The following is a 21,553-nucleotide window of genomic DNA, read 5'->3' on the forward strand; positions in this document are numbered from 1 at the left end:
GAGTGTGTTTTGATAAATTTCTCAGATCAAAGTTTGGCAAGGGGCTAATTTTCAGCTTTAGTTAATCACAGAGTAGAGAGGGTTCTACCGCATTTTCCTGAGGCCTCTGATTTCCTGGGACTTAAAGGTGATGTTCACGATTTTAATCCAATAGATTTTTTTAAAATAAAATTCAGAGTATGTTTCTTCACCATTTGCTAGCTCTCTGGCTTGTTTGCGTGGTGGGGAAATGTCCGTCGTTTGTATACAGCCTCAGGCTCTGTAAGTTGGAAACAAACTGGAGAAGTGTTTCAATCTGAACGTGCAAAGGAGCCCTCTCCCACTGTTGCCCACCCAGGCACGGCCACGAAAAGGCATCTGGAGGTGTTAGGACAGTGGAGAGACCTCTGAATGTTAAAAAGCATGAAAATAGATGTTGCTGTATTCATTCTCTATGGCTAATGATGACTTATTTTTGCTGTTACAGTTACATTACTAAAGGAGAAACTGACACCTAATTCAGGACATGGCAAACCGCATGAGAGTAAAAACATACCAAAAGTGCTTGAAACCTAATCAGCTCAATTTACAAATGAGTCTCTGTGTTAATTCAAACTTACAGTTAGGTTAATCTTCAAACATTCCATGTCACTGAGCTTCTGAACGAACACGAATGGGATGGAGGGGTGTTTTACACATTTGGACAGTGGAACTCATTGTATCCTGATTTTTAACTGTTATTTTATCTTTTAAATGAGCGTTTAGCTCACCTCAAAAACTGGCAGAAGATATTTTTAAAAGTGATTTTTCTCTGTTAACTGCAACTCACATAAAATGATAAATTAAGCCGATCTGTAGTCACTGAATGGATGTGTACTCTACAGAGCGAGTTGGCCTAAGGGGTGGCCGGTGGCCATGTTTAAAATAGGTTAAATACGCAATCTCTGTCCACTAGGTTTCAGTATAATATCTGTGAGGAAAAAAATGAGTGGAGTAAAAGACTGATGTCTCTTTTATAAAACCAATAAGATTCCTAGATAAAAGCTTAATAATGCAACTTTCTTTGTAGAATCTGATCAAATAAAAAGGTTAAAACGTTTCTAAAATGAACCTAGCATACTAATATTTTACACTTTTGTTTTAGTTCATAAGCTTCTCTCCTTTTCTTTGTTCTTTACTTATCTTTTCTTCTTTCTAATGTTTTGGATTCCCTCCTCCCCTCATTCTTGCCGTTTCTTCTCTCTCTCTCTCTCTCTCTCTCTCTCTCTCTCACACATACACACACACACACACACCCTCTCTCTCTCTCTCGCCGTGGTGTAGCTCAGTTCTCTTTCTCTGTCTTTCTCCGTTATGTCTCCTGCTCGCTTGCTGCTCGTGCTGGTCTTGAGCCACGTCGCAGGCAGCTCATTCCCAGACCCGGAGCAGGGTGGGTGTCTTTACATTTACACACTCTCTCACACGCAGAACAACACATTCACACGCTTAAATCACCAACAAACTCACTGCAGGCGCGGGGAAACCGGCTTGTGTGTTTGTATGTGTGCGCGCTCGCGCGTTTGCGTTGTCTGCAGCCCTGCACACAGCACGTCTGCAGGATTCTGCAAAATATGCACCGTTGGCATGCTTTCGCAAAGTTTTATTTTTTTTAATTGCAAGTTGTGAAACAGAAGTCACTATTACTACAATTGAGGTTGTTGCATGTTTTGAATGTTTAGCCATTTTTAAAACACAAATGTTCCACATTTTCAAACATTTGCACAGAAAATAATGTAAAAACTTTTTAAAGAGTGCCAAATAAAGATTTGCAAACTTGGAATGCATTGCAAGTTTCTAAGCTTTTGCAAAATTTGTTGTTGCAAATATTACAGTTTCGACATTTTTTCATACTTTTTTTTTTTTTTAAGAATTGTATATTTCCGACAGTTCCGTGTTTTTCGAAGCTCCTGACCGCATTATGTGAATATTTCTCAGATGTGTTCATCAGGTCTCACTCTGAGTTTTCTGTGGTGAGACCAGAGCGAGTGGACAGTTCCAGGAAGTTTTTGTCTCATGATCTGTCTCACCGTCCGGCCATGGGTTCCCGCGTGTTTTACCGGCTGCATCTGGGCCAGCGTGATCTCATCCTGAATCTCACACTGAACCCACATCTTCTCGCTCCGGATCACGTGGTGGAGACCCGGAACAGTAATGGAACCGAACGGCGTGCGGAAAACCTCTGCCATCTCCTCGGAACTGTAACGGACGGAAACACCCAGGGAACCGCCGCTGTGAGCACCTGCCGTGGACTGGTGAGTAAAGCTACCGTTAATTGAGTCACCACCAAACTATATTTATTTCACTTATAAGTAATACATATATTCATCTTTATAAAATGTTATAATAATTTTAAAACCTTCTCTACAAAGGGCAACACATCAAACTGACTTGTTTTTGTCCCATATATACTACATAGAGAGGGGCACCCACATGAGGTTGCCAATGTTAATAAAACAATTGACTAGGCTTCATTTTAACGGTTGATTAATAATGCAGGGGATAATCCCTGGTTAAAATGTCTCGCATAAATAGTTTAAAGTACTGTTGTTCAAGTACAACTAGCATTTATATCAGTAGCTTATACGTTATAAGCATAAAGGTATCACAACGTAGCAGAGCTTAATTCACAGACATAATCAGTTACAACAACAACAAAAACAACAGCTGGGTGGTAGTACTGTAAATTTAACATAGTTAACAAATATACATAGTGCGGGTTAGTGTGAAATTCATTAGCACAGGTACAGTAATTAACATAGACATCATTAGCACTTATGTCTTTAATATAGGCAACTATAGATCTTAGTATGTTCAGCATTGGTCATTTACAGTTGGACAGTACAGAAGCAGGGCTATAATTATTGCCTAATTACAGGCCTCTTATTGATATTACAAAACTAACGTGCATGTGTGAATATAGGGTTGTGTAAATAGCATAGCACCGATTAACATAGACATAGAGAACACGTCTCATTGCACACGTGTGTCTGATCCTGCAGGAGTGAAGGGCTTCAGAGCAAACACACCAAACTGACACACAGCTCTGTGTGTGTGTGTGTGTGTGTGTGACCTGTCTCTCAGTCTCCTTTCCTCCTTTCACACAGGGGGTATACACACATAAACTCATATGCTGACACACATGAGGTTCAGTTACTGCAGGGTCAGCAGATATAACAAAAACAGCTTGTAATGAAAGACAGACAGAGAGAGAGAGAGAGAGAGAGAGAGAGAGAGAGAGAGAGAGCAGGAATACAGGGGGAAAGTGAGAAAGAAGATTGCAGGAGAAAGTAGAGAGGAGAGAGTAAAATAAACAGAAGGATACTGCTGCTGTGGAAGACAAAGTTTAGTGTATCAGTGTGTCATCGACCAGCATGAGTCAGTGTGGAAAACATGAGAGAGAGAGAGAGAGAGAGAGGAGAGAGAGAGAGAGAGAGGGAGGAAAAGAGAGTTAGTTTTAAACAGGGCAGCATGTGTAACATGTTCTGGTGTAACCAGGAAACTTTGTGTTTGTGTGTGTGTGTGTGTGTTTGTGTGTATGTGTGTGTGTGTGCATGCTGTGGGTCAGTGAGAGTAGGAATGTGTGTTTCCCTGGGGATCCACCCACCTGTCAATCAACAGCAGCTCCTACCCACTCATCTTCCAACAACCCTCTATCTACTTATTCTTGCCCTATTCTCCTCACCATTCTCTCTCTCTCTCTCTCTCTCTCTCTCTCTCTCACACACACACACACTCTCTCTCTCTCTCTCTCTCTCTCTCTCTCTCTCTCTCTGCCTCATTAACCTTTACTGTTTAACCCATGACATGCTGGAAAGATCCCTAAACATAGTGTCAGTAGGCATAAGACATTCACAGTGCATAAACACCTCCCTCTGTTTAGTGGGTGGAGCCAGGAGTTGGAGAATTTACAAGATTTTGGTTGTTAATGGGGTCAAATAACCTTAGTTCACCCCACCCCACCCCCATGTGTACTGTATTTGGGTTAGTCGATCAGATGTTCAGTTCACTCTAACAGTGTGGGGTTTGTTTCACACTGAACAATAACAATTATAATCTCTTAAATCTGATTTCTATGCGTCCTATTCCTCTGTAATCATCATAATTAAATAATTAGGACAAAGCAAATAACTGTGTAGTGTAGGAGAACTGTAGAGTGTTAGATTATTCAATGTGAATTAAAACATCCCAGTCAGTCTGTGTGTGTATGTGTGTGTGTGCGTGTGTGTGCGTTTTAGAAAGAATGAGATTCAATTAGATTTGCATCTCCTTTTGACATCAGATGGGAAGTCATAATTATACTGCTCCCTCTATCCCTCTATCTATACTCACAGCACAATATATTGTTACATAGCACAAGCTTTTATGTGACAAGGCACAGACAGGGTTAATCCACAAAAAAACCCAAAGCAAAAAAAAAAAAAAAAATCTAGAGCAGAGAAATGAAATAATTGAGCAACAATTTTGAAAATGAAAACCCCTGCATGCTTGGTTTGTGTTGAGAATTGGCTCTTGATCATTTAAAGAAGCAGGAACCAGGGTGACCAGGGCCTTTTAGACAGGGTGAGAATGGTGCTGTGATGCTAGAAACTTATAGTATTTTGACCAAGGCTTGTCACAGACATTTCATTAAGACCCCACTGACCTAAATATGTCAATTCTAAATAATCATTTTTTATGCATTTATTATGTTTGACATGTCACAAGTATTCATTTATTACAGTTTTAGTTGCACATAATTAAAACTAATTTTAGAGGCAAACTACAGAGTGAAACATACAGATTAGACGGAACCACGTCTCAGGCTCTCAAGTTTTTCAGTGACGTGTCAGAACCAATTCATATCAAATTACAGGATGATTTTGCTTTTGCTAGTTAGAACTGTTCTTCAGGATGTGAATTTTTTACCAGATTAGACTTCAACAGATTCTGTGTTTATGTGTGTGTGTGTGTGTGAGAGAGAGAGAGATTCCTCTTTATTGGACTAAGAACTGGTTGGGAACTGAAGTGTTTTCACACACACACACACAAGCACACTATAACAGTAATAAGGTATAAGGTTTATGATATTAATAAATCATTACAATCCTTTCGGTGGGAGGGGCTAAATTAATGTAGGTGGAAAGGGTGGGACTAAACTAACGTAGCTACATAGCCCCAATAAATAAACAAATGGCTGTTCCAGTGTTGATGTGTTCAGCAGCAGTGAGCGAGGACATGCAATGATTTATGGGATTTAGGCTCAAATGCAGCTGGATTTCCTCATGAACAAACATACACACAGAGACATACAGTTTGATAAGTGTGGAATGACTACAGAGATTAGAGATATTTGTGAACATTGAGTCTACTCAATGAGTCTCACACACACACACACACACACGCACACACACACACACATACTCAGATGTAGTGTTTCTGTGATTTCTGAGAATAATAAAACAAGGTAAATCCCAACTCCACTAAGACAGACATTTTCTATAACACACATCAGAAACGTTGTTTTCCCTGCAGCGTAGAGAATGTGTGTGTGTGTGTGTGTGTCTGTCTGTCTATGTTGAGCTTGTTAAGACACAGTGATGGAGAGGATGGTAATTTGGTCTGATGAGCCTTGGAGAAGTGTTAGGACTTGCACACACACACACACACACACACACACACGCACACACACGCACATGCACACACACACACACACACACACACACATTGGCTATAGCGGGAATGTGCTCCAGGCCAGAGAGAAAGAGAGAGAACTACATAGATAGTAAATACCTCTTTTTCATGACATGAGTGCAATTAGCCGCTTTCATCTTTTAGTATATAATAACAATAGTGTGTTTGTGTGTGTGTTTGTGTATGTGTGTTTTAGACAGGCCTGCTGACCCTAGCCAGTGGAGTGTATCTGATTGAGCCTGTCCGTGGACACACACCGACGCTCACACAGCCGCACCAACCACACGTCATCTACAGAAACCACAGCTGGAGAGTCCCCCGAGCACGCCGCAGCACAAACACCCACACACACTCTGCCTGTGGAGTCTCAGGTCATTAGCTATCTCACCCTCACTAATACAGAATATTATATTTATGTACTGTTGAACATGTGTGTTAGCATGCTTGCACCAGCTTGGACCTTTGACTTATTCAAATTGATGTTCTTGTCTTCACCCACAACCTGAGGACCCATCACAAAATAAATTTCAATGAGGCAAAAACAGTGATTAAGGCATGAAAATACACATGTTGGTGGGAGGACATAAAGGTAAAAAAAAAAAATATATATATATATATATATATATATATATATATTATTCCTGAAGAAAATGCAGAGTGTTTCCACAATGATATTCCACGTGGTTGCTAACCAATAAAATGGCATGTCTGTGTTGGTGCTATGGTGTTGTATGTTGGAAGTACACTCTAAAAAGAACCAACTTAATTGAATTGCTTCAATTGGTAACAAGTAATTCAATTAAGTTTATCCAACTTAATTTTTTAAGTTTTTGAAGGTTGAACTTAAAAAATTAAGTTGGATAAACTTAATTGAATTACTTGTTACCAATTGAAGCAATTCAATTAAGTTGGATCAACTCTTCTCTTTTTAGAGTGTAAATTAAAGCATACTCATAAGCGTGTGTGTATGCGTGTGTATGTGTTACAGATGGAGATGAAAATTATAAAAAGTTGGAGGGTGAACGAGAGATCTGGGAGCGAGAGCAGCAGAATCCAACAGATCTGGGACAAACAGGACGAAGGCGGATCTCCCCTCGATCGGTCAGTATGGAGCGATGGGTGGAAACCATGGTGGTGGCAGACTCTAAACTGCAGCATTATCATGGCAGCAAAAATGTGGAGAGCTACATCTTCACCGTCATGAACATGGTGAGAGACTGAGAATGAATCATGATTCAGAATCACTGATTGATTCATGATTCATTTTTAATTATTAAGGGTCACGTAGACTAATTCATGTTTCTGAGTCTGTGGTTCATATTGTATTATATAGACAGTTTAATTGATATGTAATTTAAGGTCTGTGATACACTTCCGGTTTTGAATGACTCATGAATCACACGTTTTTGATGATTCTTGACTCGTGGTTCTGTTTGAGTTGCTGTTAAGAATTGGTTTGGCTGTTTGATTCTGAGTGTATGATTCAGCTTTGATCTGATTCAGAGCCTGTGATTCAGGTTAAGTCTGATAATTGTACTTCAGTAGTGTATGCATATTATTACTTTCTATATACATATGTTTTTATCATTGTTAATAGACTAACTTATTAACACATTATTATTTAAATAGGTAGGCTACATATCCTGAACAAGATATTAATAAACCTGTGATCATGTGTATGTGTATTGCAGGTGGCAGGTATTTTTCATGATGCCAGTATCGGTAATGCCATCCACATCGTCCTTGTTCGACTCATACTGCTGCAAGGAGAGGAGGTATTAACAGAATAGTCACGATTTATGAATTACTAAATGATTCAGGAAATGAGAGGATTCCTAGTAACTTCAGATGTAATAAAATGTATATGTGATATGAGTTTAATCGCATTTTATTTACATTTTAGTTACACGAGCTGGACACGCTGCACTTTAATTTTTAATATAAAAAATGACAAAATCATGTAAATATTGAACGTTTTTTGTCACTATTTTTTAAATATTTCTTTTCACATTAAACACCAAATTATCCCCACCCTATCCCAGCAGCATCATTAAGTGTGTTTGTGTGTGCAGCTGTATTTTTTTTCTAGGAAAAATGGAAAAGCATGGCCCCAGATAAATAATGTAGCACCCCAGAGTAATTTTTATTATTCCACTTGGCTCTGATTCACAGTGCATGTCCCTGGTGGCTCTGTTTGAGTCATGATTGAGAATGCATGATTGAAACAGACTTTGTCTATTAGTAGAGTGTGCTTGAGTTTTTGATGCAGAGTGGCTGTTTGATTTAAGGTGCAGGTGAAATGAATATCTAGTTTATAATGTTTGTGTGTGTGTGTGTTTGAATCAGAAAGCACTGAAGATTGTTCATCATGCAGACTCCACTCTCTCCAGTTTCTGTAGCTGGCAGAAAACACTGAACCCACAGAGCGACACACACCCTGCACACCATGACGTTGCAGTGCTTATAACAAGGTCTCTCTTGCTCTCTCTCAAACACACACACACACACACACACACATACACACACACAGTCACTCAAACACTCTCTTCCATAACTCTAGGTATGTATGTTTTCTGAAAGATTTGTTTTGGTATTTTTTGACCGCATATGTATGTCTTTGTGTGTATGTGCTTGTTCAGGAAGGACCTGTGTGCTGGTAAAAATGAGCCATGTGAAACTCTGGGTCTCTCTCACCTGTCTGGGATGTGTCAGCCACATCGATCCTGTAACATTAACGAGGACTCTGGTCTCCCAGTTGCCTTCACAATCGCTCATGAACTTGGGCACAGGTGTGTGTTTGTTTATAGTGAAAATTTTGTAAAATCAGAAAAAACAAAAATAGTTGTCTTTTTTTTCAGAGTGTAGTATAAAGCCCCCTATATTTGGCTATCTACCAGTGGAACTGTTTTCCCTGGAGGAATGAAGCATTTTCCAGTATATTTGGGATGAGTTGGATTGTTGTGTGCAGTTGTAATTCTGGCAGCTGATTTTCATTTAATTCTGGTCTAAATTTGTTAGTTTTAGTCATGTATCAGTAATTAAGTTGTTAGTTTCAGTTGATGACACAGTTACACACAGGTTTCAACTCTTCCACATCCCTAAGCACCACATACCTTGCAAGTTTAAATGGATTGTCATGTAGTCATCAACAAGATGTGGCAGACTTTGCTACAGATCCCCTAACTCATATCTCTGTTGGCCTAATAAATGCCTGCTACTCTAGCTCTCTCACATCAGACACCAAATCTGCAATCTGCTTTCATAAGCTTCATCAACTTCATCTTCAAATGGGACTGTTAAGTCAACAAAATAATCTATCTGTTTGTTCTCTGAGTACAAACAACATATCCTGCCTCAGCGTAGTAACCTCTGTGGCACGTGTAGGTTATTATCTATGTTTGCTATCGGCTTCCTATCTCGTGTTTTAAAGCATTTCCCAATAGTAAAACTCTTGCTCTTCAATACCCTGCACTTCATGTACAAACTTGATTGCCTTACTACTAATATCAGTGGGCACACTATTAACCTCTAAGCACTTCTTATCAACTAAAACTGTCAAAGAGCTAAGCACCTGATTGTATCTCCACGTGTAGTGTCCCTGCAACAAACTAACCTCATATGCTGACATATAATGTTTCAAATTCATTCCCTGCACATAATTTACAACTGGAGTCTTCACCTACCCACTGCCTAAGGTTTTGCAGACTTGGAAGAACATCATGAGTAACTCTGAGAATAAATGTAATCTGACCTGCATCCATCACCCATAACTCTTACCAGGTAACTGTCCATTTTCTACTCTCTCTCATGTAAGCCACTGGCCCTTTTTTGGAGTTGCTGCTGTTGTTATTTCCTCTTCTTGCTCTTGAATAAAACTAGTAATCATTTACCATTTCTTTTATGATGTGGCCTTACTAAAAGTTTTCCACAGATCACATGACCTTCGCCCTGCCCTTCCCTTTCCACCTGCCCTACCACATCTCTGTGCTGTAATATTCTCTTAGCTAAATGCACTAACTATCATTTTCGTCAAAAGCCCATCTTTTGACCCTCACCACATCACTTTACAACCTGCCTTAAAACATTTAAATTCCTCTAAAAGCTATGCTTGTTAGAGGTAGGTCAAAATGACTCTCCACAAAACTGCTACTCAGACAATGTGGTACTACTAGGCATTTACTTATTCATAATCTAGTGAATATCACTGTAATCAGAACTTCATTAACCATCAGTGTCTACTTTTGCCATGGAAGCAAGACAAAGTGTAGACGCCAGGGTTTTAATTTATCTGTCAGAAAAATCTTATCAATGTTATTAATAGTCTTCATCTTTTTTATGTTACATAAAAACAACTTTTGTGTCTATGTCTGTGTGTTTGTGTCTTTGGGTGTATTTGTGTGTGTGTGTGTGGTGTCTTTTTATAGTTTTGGTATTCAGCATGATGGTCAGGGAAATGACTGTGAGCTGGATGGTAGAAACTCCTTTGTCATGTCGCGACAACTTCAATATGATTCCTCACCCCTCACTTGGTCCTCTTGCAGCAAAGAATACATTACCCGCTTCCTTGAGTGAGCAAACACACACACAAACACACACACACACACACAAAACACACACACACACACACACACATATATATATATATATATATATATATATATATATATATATATATATATATATATATATATATATACAAGCTAACAAACACTTTTTCTGTCTCACTCTCTCTCTCTCTCTTAAGTCGTGGCTGGGGTTTCTGTCTTGATGATCGTCCATCCAAAAAGGATCTGACCACGTCTCTGGTTGCTCCGGGGGTCCGCTACTCTCGGCAGCATCAGTGTCAGATGCAGTATGGCCCCAATGCCACTTTCTGCACTGAAATCGATGTAAGGCATTAAAACATTCGTTTTCAGAGTCACTGCAAACATAGAGATATTTATTTCTAGTGAGTGTCATGCCCATTTAAAGAATTCCAGGTTTAAGTTGGTGTCCCCGGACATCACTGTACAGGTGCTGGTCATAAAATTAGAATCTCATGAAAAAGTTTATTTATTTCAGTTATTCCATCCAAAAAGTGAAACCTGTATATTATACTCATTCATTACGCACAGACAATATATATATTTCAAATGTTTATTTTTTTTATTTGATGATTATAACTGACAACTAATGAAAACCCCAAATTCAGTTCCTCAGAAAATTAGAATATTGTGAAAAGTTTCAATATTGAAGACACCTGGTGCCACACTTTAATCAGCTAAAGGCCTTTAAATGGTCTCTCAGTCTAGTTCTGTAGGATACACAATCATGGGGAAGACTGCTGACTTGACAGTTGTCCAAAAGACGACCATTGACACCTTAGACAAGCAGTGCAAGACACAACGGGTCATTGTAAAAAGGGTGGCTGTTCACAGAGCTCTGTGTCCAAACACATTAATAGAGAGGTGAAGGGAAGGAAAAGATGTGGTAGAAAAAAGTGTACAAGCAATAGGGATAATCACACTGGAGAGGATTGTGAAACAAAACCCATTCAAAAATGTGGGGGAGATTCACAAAGACTGGATTGCAGCTGGAGCCAGTGCTTCAAGAACCACCACACACAGGCGTATGCAAGACATGGGTTTCAGCTGTGGCATTCCTTGTGTCAAGCCACTCTTGAACAAGAGACAGTGTCAGAAGGGCCTCGTCTGGCTAAAGACAAAATGGACTGGACTGCTACTCAGTGGTCCAAAGTTATGTTCTCTGATGAAAGTAAATTTTGCATTTCCTTTGGAAATCAAGGTCCCAGAGTCTGGAGGAAGAGAGGAGAGGCACAGAATCCATGTTGCTTGAGGTCCGGAGTTAAGTTTCCACAGTCAGTGATGGTTTGGGGTGCCATGTCATCTGCTGGTTTTGTTCCACTGTGTTTTCTGAGGTCCAAGGTCAACGCAGCCATCTACCAGGTAGATTTAGAGCACTTCAGGCTTCCTGCTGCTGACCAACTTTATGGAGATGCAGATTTCATTACACTGTGTGCAGCACCTGCACACAGTGACAAAACTACCAATATCTGGTTTAAGGAGCATGGTATCCTCCATGGTATGGAGGACGATACAATACACCCAACAGTGCAGAGGTGAAGGCCACTATCAGAGCAACCTGGGCTCTTATAACCCCTGAGCAGTGCCACAGACTGATTGACTCCATGCCACGCCACATTTCTGCAGTAATTCAGGCAAAAGAGCCCCAACTAAGTATTGAGTGCTGTACATGCTCATACTTTTCATGTTCATACTTTTCAGTGGGCCTGCATTTCTAAAAATCCTTTTTTTGCATTGGTCTTAAGTAATATTCTAATTTTCTGAGGTACTGAATTTGGGGTTTTCATTAGTTGTCAGTTATAATCATCAAATTAAAATGAATAAGCACTTGAAATAAATAAGTCTGTGTGTAATGAATGAGTATAATATACAAGTTTCACTTTTGGAATGGAATTACTGAAGTAAATACATTTTTTCATGATATTCTAATTTTATGACCAGCATCTTTTATGACCAGCATCTTGTCCAAAATGGAACCAATAAAATATTTTATCTTTGTATCGTAAACTACTGGGGAAGGCTAGGATAAGATTAGGGTAACATTTAGGGTTAGGCTAGTAGTTCTTATGGATAAGTCTAGATATGTTCATGTGATGGCCCATTAATGCATGACAAAAAATGTGTGTGTGTGTGTTGTTTGTAGAATGTGTGTCAGATCCTGTGGTGTTCAGTGAATGGATCATGTCGCTCAAAACTGGATGCTCCAATAGATGGAACCAGGTGTGGTCCAGGAAAGGTGTGGTCATTTATTTAAACACAAAATATCTGGGTTAATCTAAGAATGTGCTGCTAACCCAATGACAGCACTTTTATAAATATATCTCCTCAAAAAAGACATTACAATTCCTTAAAAAATAATCCAATTTGATTTATCTGGTGCAACTTAGAATAATTGTCTACAAAAATACAGTACATAGATATAATTGGAGGAACGCAGTAGTTGAATAAATATATGTTTCTTTTGATTGAAAGGATAATAAGCAACAAATTAATAAAGAAAACTTCCAAAACAACCTGGAATAAAACCTCTTTATATTAACTTTCTGTAGAAGAAATAAAATGGTTAAACAATAAGACAGTTTCAAGTAATAAGACAGTGATAAGCATTAAGTAAAGGTTAAGTCACAATCATTAAACAAACATTATTATAGGATTTTATAAAATAGTTAATGCCAGTTATTTTTTATTATCATTACTTAATGATTAATTGTGACATTACATATCATTTTGTAAGGTTTATAACTGTCTAAATCGTCATGAATTATGTCCTTGGTAAGGTTTACCTGATTTTTTTTTTAAACATTTTTCACAAAAGTGAAGTGAATATTAGACAAATAGCATATGTATTTTTGTGTGTGTGTATGTTTCAGTGGTGTATTTCAGGTGAGTGTGTGATCGTCGGGAAGTTACCTGAGACAGTGAATGGGGGGTGGGGCCAGTGGAGCACCTGGTCTCACTGCTCTCGCACCTGTGGCTCTGGGGTCCAGTCAGCAGAGAGAGAGTGTGACCAGCCCAAGTATGACTCCTTCATATATCCTTTTCCTGCTTCTCTCTTTCTTCCATATGCCCAATGTGTTGTAACATGCAGTATGGAAACATATCACTCTCTCTTTCTCTCTCATGCTCTCTCTCTCTCTCTCTCTCTCTCTCTCTCTCTCTCTCTTTCTCTCTCGCTCTCTCTCTCTCTCTCTCTCTCTCTCTCTCTCTCTCTCTCTCTCTCTCTCTCTCTCTCCAGGCCTGAGTTTGGAGGGAGGTATTGTACAGGAGAGAGAAAGCGTTATAGGATATGTAACACTCTGAAGTGTGTTCAGACAAAGCCTTCATTTCGGGAAATGCAGTGCAGCGAGTTTGATACAGTTCCCTATCACAACCAGCTCTATCAGTGGATCCCTGTCTCCAGCCTCAGTAATCACTCTTCATCACACATCACATCACACAAGGTCACAATACACACCACACTATCACAATACAGATAACACATCACTGTATACATTACTATATCACAATAGACAACCCACAAGCTCACAGTACACATCCGTCAGCATCTAGTCAATGTTTTGGTACAAATCTCGCCTTGATTCCCACCTCCCGAACCCACGCAGTTTCTCCCTAAAGTGTGAGAGGCTGTGCCGTAAGGAGACAAAGCGTTGTACACACATAGCTGCGTGAGAGACCCCGTTCACATAGGGTCTCGAATTGGGACAGTTCCACCAGCTACAGTGGTGTTTTAGAGCCAGTGATGATGAGATCCTAACAGTTTTATTACTGTTAAACATCAGCGAATTGTGTGTCATTCACAGCCTGATTACTGAGAGACAGAGTTCAAAATTGCAGAGTGGTGGGTTATTAATGGAATTGGTCTGGAGGTAAATCTATTTGTCATCAGCATAACAGTGAAAATCAAGATTAAAGTTATGAATAATCTGTAAACAATGAATAGTAAGAGGCTGAGCACAGAACCTTGAGGGACCCCTTGTGTGATGGTGGAAATGATGGAATTATGGGCAGAAAGTGTGACATATTGTTTCCAATCTGTTGTAAAACACAAACCAGTCAAGGGCAGAACCAGTGACACCAAGCTCATGCAGTCTTGAAAGGAGGATGGAATGATTTACTGTGTCAAAGGCAGCACTTAAGTCAAGTAGGACAGGAATTCTTAAGGCATCCTTGTCAGCTGCCACCAGCAGGTCATTGATAACCTTAACGAATGCAGTTTCAGTACTGTGTTGTGGGCGAAAGCTGGACTGAATAGAGTCAAGGTATGCTGTTAGCTGGGTGGCTACTACATGCTCAAGGATTGTAGAAAAGAACGGAAGATTTGAAATTGAATAGTAGTTATTTAGATTTGCTGGGTCGAGGCCAGGTTTTTTAAGGATGGGGTGACTGCAGCTATTTCGTAATATGAGGGGATATAACCATGAAGAAATTACTGGTTAATGATAGAAGTGAGATAAGGGACCAAAGCAGATATACAAGCTTAAGTTAGTGGGCTGGGGAGGGGATCAAGAGAGCAGATTGTATATTTTGAATGAATAATGATATCACTGATGAGAGACGGAGTAACTGGATTGAAATCTAAAAAAAATAAAGGAAGGATACAGAACAGTCAGGATCGGGGGCAGACTGACGGAGGCGGACGCACTTTCTAAAAACACAGCAAACTTTATTTAAAAAGACAGAACCATACAAAATAGATAGACTTCAAAAGAAATGAAACACGATGACAGAGAAACAAATCACGACAGAGGAAACAAAACGAGGAACAGCAGAGACAGACTAGACTTGGAAACGAAACGATGACGTGGGAAACAATGACGTGGGAAACAATGACAGAAACAGCGGAGATAGACAGACTTGATAATATTACATAAGTAACGACAACTGGAAACGAAACAATACAAAGGTGAACGCCGGAGACAGACAGACAGACTGGGTAGCAACAAAACCTGGGAAACGACATGAAACGAATCGAAGACAGACAGATTTGGAAACCATGAAACGCAACAATACAAATGACCGACAAACAGGAAGTGACACAAGGGAACGTAAAAACATGACACAGACAAGACACACCTGGAACAGATAACGGGGGGACGGATTACCAACGAGACTGACAAGGACGAGGGCGGAGACATGGACAATAACAAACAGAGCCATGTGCTAAGAGAGCACATGGCGGGGAAAACAGACACAACAGGACGAGGGCATGACAGGCTGTAAAATCAGTGAAGATGGAAAGGTAGATTGTGATGTGATGATCATTCATGCATTCATTCATTCATTATCTGTAACCATTTCTCCAATTCAGGGTTGCGGTGGGTCTGGACCTTACCCGGAATCACTGGGTGCAAGGCGGGATAATACCCTGGAAGGGGCTGTGATGATCATAAGAGTGTTATTAATTTTAGATTTTTTTTCATCAAAGAATTGTAAGAAGGACTTACAGAGGTCAGAGGAAAGTACCACAGTGATTGCAGGAGGCTTAAATAATTTAGAAAAGGTTGAAAAGAGATGGTTACGAGGGTTAATATCATCACAATCAAATTACATGAAACATCAATTACCATATAGTTCATCATTCATTGAATTGCACATCATTCATCTCATAACCCATCACTAAACCTGTTATTGATCAAATCCCTATATTAGTATTCGTTACATTACCCAGCCTAATCCCATTACCCATTACCTAATCTATTTTTTTATATATATATTTAAATACTATATTGGTTCTGCAAACAGCAGAAACTTGACATGGCTGAATTCCTTCTGGCTCTTGGAAAAATGTTTTTAGATGTTTTTATGGGCACAGATATTTTTGAGGCTCTCGGTCTGAATATAGCATTTAATGTCACACTGCAGAGTTCTGTGTTACCATAAAGTTCCATGAACAGTTCTCAGAGGGTATTATTATTTGAGTTTTCAGGAATCTGTGTTTATACATAAGTGTGTGTGACTCTGTAAATGACTGGGTTGGTGTTTACAGAATGTAAGCAGTCTACAAAACCATAGTAGCTACAAATAGATCAGTTCACAAAGGAACTCTGATTCAATTATACTTTCTTTTTAAAATGCATATAAACACAGATGGTGTTTCATTGGCTTAGCAATGTTCTCAGCAGATAACAGAGACCTCCCCCCATTGTATTTGGCTGTAAAATCATTATTTTACGACCCTTTACAGCTCACTACATAATGAGTAATGAGCCATAAGCTGTTGGAAAGTGTATCATACGAGTTTCATTTTTAGAACATATTTTAAAACAATAAATGATATTTGCTATTTCTTGTGGCAAAAATGATGGTTTGATCATTTAAAGGAACACCAGGTAGTGTTTTCAAATGAGAAATAAAATGACAAATTCAAAATAATTGTGATGGTCCACTTAGCTGTAAAAAGGACAGTAAAGCCTTTTTCTTTGCTGCCTCAGACTCTGCACTATGTAACTTTTGGAGCCATGTCGGACACCTCTCGTGAGAACTGTGTAATGCTTTACATTAAACATAATGCACAAACAGCTAAGGAAGAAGGGAAGAAAAGGAAACTGGATGTGACAGATCTAAAGAATGAGTAGAGAAGTGTAAACTTATTGTCAGCTGACACTGACATTGACCGAGGGACTCTTGTGTCCATTTAGTGGCCCATAACACTGTGGTAAGGTAGTATCCACCAAGAGACTGTGACTAGTGGTTATTGGCCAATAATATTGACTGAGGGAACTTTTCTCCACTGCCATGTGAGTGTTAAAATGACTGTAAGTTTAGTGTTGCCCTGTGCCCTGTTCTCAACCCTTTGTACCTGTGCTGTTTGGTACTCTCTGTATCACTGCATTTTGTTTGTCTTTTGGAGATCTTTGTTCTTTGCACTATTTTATAAGCAATTTGTGTTCTTTAAAAGCACTATATAAATTAGTATTAGTAATTAGTATATTATTATCATACATATTATTATTATTATTATTATTCATTATTGGACTGAATTTTACTTGTTGTGAGCTAACCTTTGACTTGATTTCACGATTTCTACAACCGTAGGGGGAGTCCAGGAGTAAAAATAACTATTCCTTTTATCTTTCCACAGCCTCTCACTTTCCACAAATACATTTCAAAATCAGGAATAATTATGAAAAAAATAGAGCATGGGTCATAACTGTGGCTTTTAAAGTAATTTAAATTTTATTTATTTATTTTTTTATACATGTTTATCCTCAGGTCACCCATGTGAGCTGAACTGCCGGCCAGTTGGTGAGAATTTTTCAGAGAAGATGCTGGATGCTGTAAATGATGGTACACCATGCTTCAATAATGGTAGCCGGGATGTTTGCATCAATGGTGTGTGCAAGGTAATGTTACTCAGCTGGGACCTCCTTCATGGGAAAGAGATGCAGAAAATATTTATTACCAGGGGAAAATCTAGCTACATTTTTGCTTTAGATTTGAACAAATCCACAAATTACACTGTGAGAACTATAGCTCAACACTATGCGTCTGAAAGGATGTGAATCCTAAGTGACAGTAAATGTAACCAAATTCTGAAACTGATCTTTGGGGTGTGGCTGCAAACGTCTTGTAGAATCTGCAAGAGTCTCTTGAATACAAGTAAAGTTGTAAAAGGATAATTTGTGTGTGTGTGCCTGTAGGCAGTAGGCTGTGATTATGGGATAGATTCTACAGCAGAGGAGGACCGATGTGGTGTGTGTTTGGGCGACGGCTCCAGCTGTGAAACAGTTAAAGAATCTTACACTGTGAGAGAAGGACAAGGTAATTGCTACAACACACACGCCAGACATATTACACTCTACACACCACACAGCACACACACCAGCACTTCATTCACTCTTATGCAAAGAGAAATACTGCAACAGAAACACCACACAAAATATACACTACTTTTATACACCTTGCACCATGCACCCTTTCACAGAATGAATGTTTCCATAACTACTACAACACACACCACAGACACAGCTCACTACAAACCTTATTTACCTCACACTACACATAGTGTTTAATATATCATTAATGTTTGTGTGTATGTATGTGTGTCAGGTTATGTAGACATGGTCCTGATTCCTCAGGGGGCTCGGGATATCGTCATCCAGGAGGTGGAGGACGCCGGGAGTTTCCTGGCTGTTCGAGCAGCAGATTCTGAGGAATATTTCCTCAATGGGAATTACATCATCCAGTGGAATGGGGAGTACAATATGCATGGAGTCAAATTCTTTTATGAGCGCCACAGCAACCTGGAGAACATCACATCATCTGGACCCACCACAGAGCCAGTAATGGTACAGGTAATGTAAACACACACATACACCGTATCAGCGGAAGCAGATTTTGGTCCCCACAGTGTGATATTTTCTTGAAACACACACACACACACACACTTGTGTACAGACAAACAAATATAGTCATGGTGCACAAATATACTGTCACACACACACATACACACGTGTTCTATAACAATACTGGTGTGTGCAGCTGTTGTTCCAGGAGCCGAACCCAGGAGTCCATTTTGAATTCACAGTGAAGAAGAATCGCTTGGCAGGAAACAAGCTGCTGGAGCCACAGTTCAGTTGGAGATATGGAGCCTGGAGCCACTGCAGCGCCACTTGTGGGCAAGGTGCTGAGTTACACCTCATTACACACATGCCTTAAAGGTGATATATCATTCATTTCAGACCAAAACAATGCTGCCCTTCAGCCAGGTCTCCTACCTTGTGTCAAGCAGGTGAGCACCACAGAGCTTATAATATACACAACAAGTCATTCCTACTCCAGTCAGTCACTCATGTATACAGACCTGGAACATTAGTTTACCAAATTACCACACACTGAGAAGGAACACCATTTCAGAATGATGTTGGTGGCCTGGAGGTTTGGTTTGGTTTTTGTGCAGTGAGAAAACATTACTGTTATTTACAAAAGAGGGGCACTACAGAAAAAGTTGGGAACCACTGACATAGTGTAAAAAATTCTGCTGTATTAGCAGGAGCGCACTGTGTGACACATCATTAATCAGCCAGCACAACGAGTTTAATTTTAAGTTGAAACTGAAAATGCAGATAAGAATCTAGTAAATAAACAAACATTTAATCTCAAAGCTCTTTTGCCCACTCACTAAATTGAAGAGTAAAACCAAAATATGCCCAATCAAATGTTCACTATGTAACAAAAACGCGAACTTTTGTCCAGTACCTGGTCCAGACTTTCAAGTGTGAAAACGCTCTTAATGTTCACCATCTTGGAAAAGCCACCCCAGTGCTGATTCTTGTCATAATCAGTGTTTATGTCAAAATTACAGTTGCATATGCTATAAATACTCGTAGTGCGATAGAGTCAATGATGCCTTAACTATAGTTGTGATGTTTAATTACCCTGTCATCTGGGTGCCTATGGTTTCCCTGGGACAGGTTACACTAATTTAATCCATTGTTTGTATGATGCAGGTAATCAGCAGCAGCTAGTGCGGTGTTTTGAGGAGGATGTGGGTGTGGTGGATGAAGATATGTGTGACCCAGCCACTCGGCCTGACGACCGTCAGCGCCGCTGTAAACAAAGGGACTGTCCAGCCAGGTCTGGTTTTAAACAGCAATACACAGAGTCTTCTATATGGACAAAGAAAGGGTTTCACCTTAATAAAGCAATGCTGCTGTGTAGTTATTTCCTCCATACATCAGGCTGGTACACAGTAAATTCATCAGTGTTAAATCAACACCATTAGTGTTAAATTAACACTGTTAGTGTAATAATTTAACACTTTCTGTTAACACTAATCGTGTTGATTTAACACTGGAGAATTTGCTGTGTATCTTTTTGCATTGACTCTCAAAAACTTTTAAAAAGCCTCTGTTACAGTTGAAATCATTGCATACATTGTTTGTAGCGTTTGGCTCACCAGCGAGCTCATTGGCTTTACTTTTCACAAACACCATTTCTCAGTGTTAAGAACTTCCCTCTTGTATATTGCTGGTCATGTGACTGAGCTTCTGAAAACTGTGTATGTGTGTCTGTCTTTCACCTCCAGGTGGTGGGTGGGGGGATGGCAGCCCTGCTCAGTGTCCTGTGGGCCAGAGGGTTTGCGGAGGCGTGCAGTCCTCTGTGTGAGGACCGTGGGTGGAGAGGAGCGGGTGCTCCACCCAGGAGACTGTAAACATCTTCCCAAACCCAAAGCAACTCTGCCCTGCAACAGGGACATCTCCTGTGGCTCAGCGTGGGCTGTAGGGAACTGGACCGAGGTAAGGCCATGGGGTTTATGGGTAATGGGGAGAGACAAATTACAAGATTTAGAAAGCTGGCACTATAAAACCTGACCAGATTATATGTGACCTTGATTTCTAGCATCTTGTATCTTTTATCACACTGCAAATGCATCTAGCAAGTAATGGAAGCTTTAAGTACCACATTTGCTTAATTAGCATTGTCTGTGCAAGCACTAGAGGGGTCTAAAACCTCCAGAGCTCTGGTTCGCCTTTGGGATGAGTGAGGCTCCAACAACCTCGGTACCAACAGTATCTATCTTCATTAAAGGTTTTTTTACTAAAAGCCATCAAATGTTCACAGCAATATTCCAACATATATATACATACATATATACAACATATTCCTTCTTAGAAAATTAGAGAGAGTTATTGCAGGAAAGCAATCAGGAAGGAACTCCAGATTATTAAGAAAATGAAGAGAATTTAGATGAGTGTCTATAATCATTTGGTTGTACATTTTATTTACCTATTATTTATGTAACTCACTCCCGCTCACCACCTCCACAAAATTCTACATAAGGGGGCATCAGTGGATAATGTAAATGTAAAGGTAAATGTACCTTTTAAGGTAAAGCAGTGGTGTTAAAGCCCAGTTGTCTTCCCTAAAGGTAAAGTACATTCTCTTTTCCAGAAGGAAAGGTGAATATTTGTAAACTTTCATTATAGAAATAGTGTAAAATAAAAAAACATAATATAAGTCCTGGAGAAGAAATGTGTGTATGAAATCAAAACAATTTATAATTCAATAATACTAAAATGTAATACTCATTGCATACACTGTCAATCTTTCCATTACCTTAAACTGTGCAAGTGCCGGTATAAATCTGCTGCACTGTTTATGATGGGAATGGGACACTGGTTAATACTAAACTGACTTCTGTGTCCTGTGGTTGTGAGAATTGAACAGTGTTTGTTACAGCTCTGTTGGTGTGGTGGCTGTGCACTGGTAAAAGATTTAACACAAGAAACACAACTAAATTCTAACAAGAGGCTTCTAAAGCTGCCGCAGTCTCATCATGA

The 21,553-nt window shown here is 39.5% G+C and overlaps 1 protein-coding gene across 1 annotated transcript in view; it reads left to right on the plus strand.

Moving 5' to 3' along the window:
* The first annotated feature begins 1,332 nt into the window (after positions 1-1,332).
* The window catches only part of LOC136676757 (A disintegrin and metalloproteinase with thrombospondin motifs 12-like), a 29,563-nt gene continuing 9,342 nt past the window's right edge, over positions 1,333-21,553 (plus strand). The window contains exons 1-18 of the mRNA XM_066653965.1: positions 1,333-1,408; positions 1,954-2,270; positions 5,885-6,059; positions 6,677-6,897; positions 7,380-7,463; positions 8,035-8,159; positions 8,328-8,477; positions 10,113-10,256; positions 10,433-10,577; positions 12,415-12,507; positions 13,142-13,287; positions 13,507-13,676; positions 17,484-17,614; positions 17,912-18,032; positions 18,321-18,565; positions 18,753-18,894; positions 19,721-19,847; positions 20,299-20,509. Coding sequence (XP_066510062.1) covers positions 1,333-1,408; positions 1,954-2,270; positions 5,885-6,059; positions 6,677-6,897; positions 7,380-7,463; positions 8,035-8,159; positions 8,328-8,477; positions 10,113-10,256; positions 10,433-10,577; positions 12,415-12,507; positions 13,142-13,287; positions 13,507-13,676; positions 17,484-17,614; positions 17,912-18,032; positions 18,321-18,565; positions 18,753-18,894; positions 19,721-19,847; positions 20,299-20,509 — 2,823 coding nt within the window. The remainder of the gene's footprint in view (positions 1,409-1,953; positions 2,271-5,884; positions 6,060-6,676; positions 6,898-7,379; positions 7,464-8,034; positions 8,160-8,327; positions 8,478-10,112; positions 10,257-10,432; positions 10,578-12,414; positions 12,508-13,141; positions 13,288-13,506; positions 13,677-17,483; positions 17,615-17,911; positions 18,033-18,320; positions 18,566-18,752; positions 18,895-19,720; positions 19,848-20,298; positions 20,510-21,553) is intronic.

Source organism: Hoplias malabaricus, chromosome X2 (assembly GCF_029633855.1).
Source record: "Hoplias malabaricus isolate fHopMal1 chromosome X2, fHopMal1.hap1, whole genome shotgun sequence".
Classification (NCBI taxonomy): domain Eukaryota; kingdom Metazoa; phylum Chordata; class Actinopteri; order Characiformes; family Erythrinidae; genus Hoplias; species Hoplias malabaricus.